Raw genomic sequence first — 8,259 nt, 5'->3', positions numbered from 1 at the left:
TTGATTTTTCTTTGACTTTTTTGATTTTAATTTTGATATTTTTAAATACACAAAATATTTTTAAAAATATGTTAAATATTTTACCAATTTATTTTATGTTTTATATTTTAGGGTTAAATAAATAATATTTGGAGATAAAATGAGTATTACATTTCATTCTAAATTATTTATTTTTGTCCCCTTAATTTTTTTTTTGAGAAAACGGTTAGAAACATTTCATTAAAACCCCCAAAATTGGATGGTTAGAAATCAAAGCTAGACAAACCCTAGCTATGATTAAGGATGACAATCAAAAGACCCTAAAAAAACTGATTGGTAACATTTATACATTCTAAAAAAATAGAGATTACAAACAGAAAAGACTACATTCAAACTTAACTATTTCAGCCTAGCATTTTCCCATACCATACGTTTTTATTGAGAGGCATTCTTTCCCTTCCTTTTTCCGTTCCTCTAACGATGAAAGGAGGTTGTATTAAAGATGATGATGAGTATTGTTGTTTCTCATTTTGAATTATCTCTTTATACGAGCCCATTTTGATTTGATAGAAAGAATTATTTCTGAGAATTTCAGGGCTTTTATCTTTGTTATCTTCAAATTAAATTTCTGTATTCTTGTCTTCATTATCTTCGGCTTCAGCTTCAGACTCCACATTGGTTTTGGAATTTTTTTTATCGGCTTTAGAATTCTCTGTTTCAGCTTTGAAATTTTGAGTATCTTCCTCTTGAGTTTCTTCAACAACAACTCGAGGTTCATCTTCCATTTCCACTCTGATCCTTCGCATTATAGAAAATTTTATTTTCCTCTTTATCTTGATTCCCTTTACTTTCTTTCCGTCACTACTTTCCTTTTTCTCAGAATCCTTCTTACTTTCCTCCTCTGTATTTCCTCAATTTTATCTTTTTTATCACTATCCTTGACTTCCACAATATGTTTTTTCATTCTTGATTCTTCCGTTTCATTTTCCTACTTTTTTGCTTCCAGGGTTTTCTTGATTTTTTGTTCTTCCTCAATTCCTTTTACACATTTAGTAATAACATGTTAGAAAGTATTGCAAAAAGCACACCTGTTTGGCCTCCATTCATATGAGATTTCCATTACTATGGGCTTTCCCTTCCTATCAACAACTGTCATGTTCTTTGACAGTGTATTTTGATGATGCACTTCAATGATTATTCTAGAAAAATTAAGGTGCTCTCCTCCCTCTGTAATTGAGTTCATATATAATGGTTTCCCCAATAGACTAGTAAAGTGACTTAGAGCTTCTGCATTATACATGTGTGTTGGGATGTTCCTAAGTTTGAACCATATTTGGGTTGTTTCTTTTGGCTTGCTTAGAAGGCTCAATTCTTCAGACCATCTCTCAAACTTCATACAGTTGGATCCAATATAAGTATGCCCAATTTTTAGAATATCATCCAAGTTCGTTCCATTTTTGAATTGTAGAAAATAGAGATCATGGATGTTTGCAGAAACCTTATTCAGTCATTTATGCTCTCATTGTTTCATTAGTGATTCCTTAGTGTCTGAGAAAGATACACGGTTCTTTTCTATGTAGTTCCCAACAACTACATTTTCCCGTTCTTTAGTGCATTTCTCCTCCACTTTAGTGGAAAATTTAAATTCAAAAGAAGAGTTGAGAATCTCAACTTTTGTTTTAAACTCACCCAAGTAGATTTTACATTTGTATGCATGATCTTCTGCTTTCTTTTCTGCATTCTTTATCTAGACTTCGTTTACCTTCTAGTTGGAATTGCTTCTGATAGTATAGCTCTTTGATTTGGGGGACTTCATTAGCTCCTTCATTGTTTTCACTGACCAGTTTACTATATTTTTCTTATTCTTTCTTCTTAAGTAGGTTTCAATCTTGAAGATAATGTATATTCAATTGGATGATTGTTTGCTGTATTTTCTCTTTGTTGAGAACAATCTCTCCTTTCTTTGCATGCATTAGTAGCTTTGTGATTTTATTTTTAAGTCCAAAGAGGTTTTCTCTTTCATTATACCCAACATTCCATGTTCCTTCATTTTTCCCCTGTTTTCCTGCTACACTTTCTTCAGAATTTATATGAGTAATTGGTTCTTTACATTTGCTGAATTATTGCGTTTCATGGATAATTTTTTTAGCAATTCTATCGATTTCTTTTTCAGTTACCTCCCTTACTCCTTCCATCACAAATTCTCTAACTTCCTTATTCTTATTTTTTCTTTTTTCCCATTTTGATGAATAGAAGAACACAACAACAAAATAAAGCAATAACAGAATAAGATACACTAGAAACCCTAATTATTATAGAACAAGCTAAATTAAAAACCCTAACCTTCCAACCAAGCTTTACAGATGAATGAACGACCTAGTTATTAGAGTCGATACCATGTCGTTCGTGCCGATTGTGTCGATCGTGCTGATTGTGTCGATCGTCTTGAAATGCAAGCTGAGGGCAGAGGCAGGAACTTAGGGTTAGCTAGGCTTCTAACCCTAAGTTTCTGGGTTCGAGCCCGTTAGGCGACAAGTTATGCGCCTGGTTAAATGATTAAGTGTGTTTGCGGGCTACATAGTTAATCTATTGTCCCATTTCTAAAATTATTTTAATATCAAATGAGTACAGCATTTATCTCAAATAAATGTTTTTGTCCTTTACCTTTAATTAGATTAATTATCGTAATAATTAATCTTAATTAATAATTTTAATTGGGTTTTTGACAATGAAGTTAATTATTTCAATTTTATTTATTTAAAAATAAATCAAAATAATTATTTTAATATTATAAATTAGAATATAGATTTTTAGTGTTTACAACGACTATTCATCTTCACATTTTTAATATTAAAATATTATTTATCTCTCCTCATTCTTAAGCTTCAACATCATTCTCTTTAGTTTTTCAACATTATTCTCTCTCGTTTTTTCAATATTAATTTTTTCTTGTTTCTTATTCAATTATAATAACAATGTTGTTATATTCTTCAACCACTACAACATAAATATGAGTAAATAATGTTTTTTATTTTTTTATATCATTAGTTTTAAAGTTATATTTCTTCTTTTTCAAAATTTAAAATTTTATAAATATTTAATCGGGTAATTGGGTACGCATTGGGGATTGGATACCCGACGAATTAGGGATAAGAATACAAACAGAGACACACGTCGGATTTGGAGTCGGGTAATAAAATAAAAATCGAGTTCGGGAATGGGTACCTCACTTTTCAGCGGGTAGGGTACATGTTTTCATCCTTAGAGATATATCCAAATAGTTAAGTGATGTGATATATATAGTTGGAAATAAACCATCGTATTAAATTCATTTATCAATCCAACAACTAGTAATTCATCTAACGGTTGCCATTTCTTGACACTTGGTGTTTCATCTAAACTCTTTTCATTCAATCTTAAATATTGACATTTAGTCTTATTCATTGACATTCAATCTTATCTATTGCCATAAAACTTTCACCAAAAATTAATATTAGAATTTGGTGTGAATTTATATTTATTTAGATTAAATTTAATTAAAGGTATTTACCCAAATTCTAATTTTCATTTAATTAATAAAATTAGTTTAATTATAACATTAGTTTACTTACTAGTTGACCTCTTACTAGTGCTCGTAACTTCTCTAGTCCTCTCAATGGCCTTAGAGCTCGTCTTGCCTAAAAACACATTAGTTAACTAATGAGTAATGAATCACGTACACAATTGAATATTAATTGGCTTCTATGCATATGAATTGCGTACACAATTGAATATTAAATGGCTTCTATGCACATAATATATATTTACTAATTAGAAACTAGAAAAATATTCATTAGAATAGACACCACCACCTATACAATATTAACTATAAATATTGCAAAGAAAATATTAAATCCTAGCATTGAAAAAGTGGGAAAAAAGTTCTTTATAAATGTAGTAGTTTGATCCTCATAAAAAAACTTTCTCCATATAATTTAACCTTTACTATCTCACTCCTCTCTTTTCTCAACTATTCCAGAGTCACTCATTTGATGAGATTAGACACGACAAAACTCAAAATCAATAATTTTTCTATTTTCTTATACTCTGTTCAATAGTAAATGGCGAAGAAAATAATCATCGCTAAATACAAACTCCGAGACAGCAAATAGATACTTCAGGGAGAGTTTTAAGGGTAGAAGCGTTTGGACTCGTATCAATAAAACATGGGAGAAGCTTCGCCTTCTTCTTGTATTTACTATGGGAAATTGAAATAAAAATCTATTTTTGGATTGATCTATGAGAGCAAAACAGAAAACTATCAAACTCTTATTATCAATGAGGCTAAATTGGTGACCGTTTCCGGCTCACCTCTAATCCATTGAATAGAGAATCTTCGCATCTCGCGAATGTTCTTACACATGTTTCGATCAATCTGAAGACGCCAATAAATTTATTATGACTCTCCGATTTCAAGACTAATTATATATATCATGCGTCCCTCCAAAGTATTCCATCTCAGTTCTTTGGAATGATGTGTGAAAAACAAAAATACCAGCAAAAATTATCGTTCTTTGTCGAGAATCTATTTATGGAGAGTTTTGACATCAACCAAACTAAAAAGAAAGGAATTTCATCTAGCTAGCAATTACAATTTATCATATTAATCTTCATTGTAAATCTTTCCAAGAGCATGTGACATCTCCGCCTAACCTCTTCATTTCCAATAGGATACTCCATCAAATGTGACATTTTAATCAGATGAATTTACTGAGGTTCTGGCCACAATATTTGTGGACGATTGGTGTTAGGTTCAACTTAGGATGGTTTTCCAAAGTAACATTGTTTGGCGTTCAACTTCCCAAACTAATCTATTTTATTATTCAAACTCAGTTTTTTTAGTTTTTTTATTAATTTAAAATACATTATTATATATATATATATATATATTTTAAACTGTTATTTTTATAAATTTGATATATGTAAATTATTATTTGTATAAACTAAATTATTTATATTTTGATATATATTTTAAATTTATATTTTTATAAATTTGATTATTTATATTTTCATAAATTTTATTATTTTTTATAAATTTGATTATTTATATTATATATATATATATATATTTAATTTTCAATTATTATTTATATAGTATAATAAATATTCTCTTAAACAAGAAATGGATTATTAACGAGGTCAAAGCCAACGTATTCGAACCGAAATGGATAACCCACGAAGGACCATCATTTATAAAAGGTGTGGTTTAGTCAACGTTGTCCTGAGCAAAATATTCAATAATTTAGATAAATAATAATCGTAATCGTTTTTATCAATAATTAATTATTATATTGTTATGATTAAAATATTTTAAATTTATTAATATTTATAAATTATTTATTAAAATGTTTAAGGAAATATTTATTACACTATATATATTAAAATATAAATAATCAAATTTATTAAAAATAAAAATTTTAATTATATGAAAATATAAATAATCAAATTTATAAAAATAAAAATTTAAAATATATATCAAAATATAAATAATTTAGTTTATATAAATAATAATTTAAATATATCAATTTATAAAAATAATAATTTAAATTTATATATATAATAAATTTTAAATATAAAAAAAAAAAAAAAAAAAAACTGAGTTTGAATTCAACTTATATGTTGGGACAATAAAGACTAAAAGTCCAAAGTAAAATATTTTTTTAAAGTAATTATCTTTGCTTATAAAATAATAATTACAAATATACAGAAGGAATAAAAAATTGTAGAGAGAAAAAATAAACAAAAATAAGGCTTGGGTAATAAAATGTGTAAGAAGGAAAACAAACAAAAATTAAGTTTGATATTCAGAGTTTCAAGGACTGGTGAATCTAGAGGTGTCCAATTATCATGTAACAATCATTTCAAATGAGGCAATTATTGTCGCATCAAAAATCATAAGAGGATTCTGTTTATTGTTTTTAAAAAGCATAAGTTAGAGATAGGATGCAAATCAATGAAAGTAGAATCAATCAAAATTAGATTTTCATTTGATAATCCATTTGTCTAAAATAAACCCAAGATCAAACAAGTGATAATGATGATGTATGATACTAATGTATAGTAATAAATTGTCACATCCAAATTGTTTCTTCTCCCTACATAGTATAAGTAGTGAAGTAGAAGGAACAACTATCCCTCTAATCCTCTTTCAGGTATCCCAAATCATGACAATAGCAATCACACCAACACCCATCAATACAGCCAAGAACTTGTAAAGGGGAGTGTCTAAAGAACACTTCTCCTTAGCTACATAGCCCTTGGCCAGCAAGTGGTTTACAGACACATACACAAATACCCCGCAGGCCACCCCCATGGAGATTGCGAAAATCCAGTCTGCGGCCACTCCCTGCGTGGTGGCGTCTATGATAATTCCAATCGCGACCCCAATTGGACTCGATATCGCAAAGGCGAAGGCGTAGGCCACGCAGGAGAGGAGCGGTCTGTCAGGTATCATCCTGAGAAGGGCAATTCCCATTGCAATGGCTGCGAATATCTTGTGGAGGCTGATGGTCCAAAGGGCTTTCCAGGCATCGGCTCCATTGTCCGCAACTCCAATGGCGATTCCCTCGAATACAGAGTGGAAGCAGAGGGCGGCTATCAGAAGGATGTTGTCACCCAGAGAGGAGGCTGCGATTGTTGTATCTTCAACAAAATGAGTGGTATGTCTTATATCTTGACTACCCTGCATAAAATCAAAATATAAAATGTTCTTTTAATAAAATTTTAAACTAAATCAAAAGGTTTTCAGTTTCACTGTCATATATTTGACCTGAATTTGAGTGTGAGAAGTCGCTCCACTACTGGAGTCTCCTTTTCCGTTGCGTCCTAGTAAAAAACAAACAAACAACCAAGATTGCATTTTTACAAAGAGAAGGATGAGAAAGAAAAGAAACAACTTGATTGAGAAAAAGACCGAATCGCAAACCTTGAAGCTCGACATCGGATATTGAACAAGACCCACCATTCCTCTTCTTTCCATAGACATAATAAATCGCACAATCGGCGGCCATCGTAAGTAAATATCCAGCAGTCGCCAGCATGAAAGCAAACGGATACTCTACGGTTGTCAAATCCTCAAACGTCTCATTCGAATCGCTCAAGAAGTGCATCAACGCCGTCCCAAGAAACACTCCTCCAGCGAACTGGGTCCCCAAAACTAGAAAACCCTCGTTCCATTTTAAGAAGTAAGGTGAAATACCCCCTACAAAGGTGCCGATGAAAATCAGAATCAAACACCAGATCTTCACCAGGATTAACTTCTTCGATCTGAGATTGGGTTTTGATGAAGAGTCGTCGTCGCCGTCACCGTCGCCATCGTCGTGGCCGCTATGAGCGGAGACCGATAGGAGAAAGATGAAGAGGAGAGTGAAGAAGAAAAGAAGGGACCGAGACATTTTGTTTGTGATGGAATAGGACTGAGGAGATTGGGGGGATTCTCCTGTCCTTGGGAGAGAAACGAGACATTCTTGGAAGATCAGACAGAGTATAAAAATATCAGAGGAAGGAAGAAAGGTTTTCAGCAGTAATTGACTTGTACTACCTTACAATCAGCACTCTATAAGCCTGTTTGATCTTTGAGTGATTTCGTTATATATATATTAATTTTTAACATATTCTTATTAATTTTTTTATAAAATAATTTAATTTAATTTCAAAATTATATTTCAAAATTTTTAATTTAAATCATCTTTGATTAATTTAATTTAAATCAATCTATATCTATTTAATCATAATTCTATTTTATTTATTCTTCAATTCAAATAATCGAAAATCAAACCAGCTCTAAGAGAGACATGTTGTGTATGTACTGCACAAAGAATGGAGGACACGCAGTACAAAACAGAGTTATTATTTAATAAGTAATAATTAATTAAGACATTACTATAATAAATATACCTCAAAAACATTTTAATTTCATATAACAAATTTCAAATAATCTATTATTATATCTACATATTTTAATTTATTAAATTATTTAAATATATAATTATATATAAAATACTTATTTTATTAAATATTTATATATTTAAATATATTTTTCTAATAATTCAAATAAATTATTTCTATTTTTTAATTCAAATAACTGAATTATATGAACAAATTTGTTCGGTTTGAATTATTTTAAGATCATTTTCAAACTCAAAATATTGTAGGTGTCACATCAAATAATAATTTATCTTAAACTAAAAACTTATTTCTAAACTCAAAATAATATTATTAAAATATTCATTTTCTATATTA

The 8,259-nt window shown here is 29.9% G+C and overlaps 1 protein-coding gene across 2 annotated transcripts; it reads right to left on the bottom strand.

Annotated features, from left to right (window-relative positions):
• Window positions 1-5,978: 5,978 nt before the first annotated feature.
• On the bottom strand, window positions 5,979-7,484 carry LOC124937899 (zinc transporter 11-like). Of its 2 annotated transcripts, XM_047478229.1 has the most exons (3): window positions 6,944-7,484; window positions 6,788-6,843; window positions 5,979-6,700 (listed from the first exon to the last, which is right to left on the bottom strand). In XM_047478229.1, exons 1-3 carry the CDS (start codon window positions 7,410-7,412, stop codon window positions 6,167-6,169), a joined length of 1,059 nt encoding a protein of 352 aa, XP_047334185.1. In that variant the 5' UTR covers window positions 7,413-7,484; the 3' UTR covers window positions 5,979-6,166. The 2 variants fall into 2 exon arrangements, with proteins under 2 accessions (XP_047334185.1, XP_047334186.1); XM_047478230.1 differs by lacking the exon at window positions 6,788-6,843 and having other exon boundaries at window positions 6,912-7,483.
• Window positions 7,485-8,259: the final 775 nt, after the last annotated feature.

Source organism: Impatiens glandulifera, chromosome 5 (assembly GCF_907164915.1).
Source record: "Impatiens glandulifera chromosome 5, dImpGla2.1, whole genome shotgun sequence".
Lineage (NCBI taxonomy): Eukaryota > Viridiplantae > Streptophyta > Magnoliopsida > Ericales > Balsaminaceae > Impatiens > Impatiens glandulifera.
The sequence above is the reverse complement of the archived record's forward strand: the minus strand, read 5'-3'. Positions and strand labels throughout refer to the sequence as shown.

Coding starts and splice junctions, on each gene's coding strand:
- LOC124937899 (XM_047478229.1), bottom strand. CDS start 7,412: ATGTCTCGGTCCCTTCTTTTCTTCTTCACTCTCCTCTTCATCTTTCTC. Junction 6,844..6,943: donor ATCCGATGTCGAGCTTCAAG/GTTTGCGATTCG, acceptor GTTTTTTACTAG/GACGCAACGGAAAAGGAGAC. Junction 6,701..6,787: donor CTTCTCACACTCAAATTCAG/GTCAAATATATG, acceptor GATTTTATGCAG/GGTAGTCAAGATATAAGACA.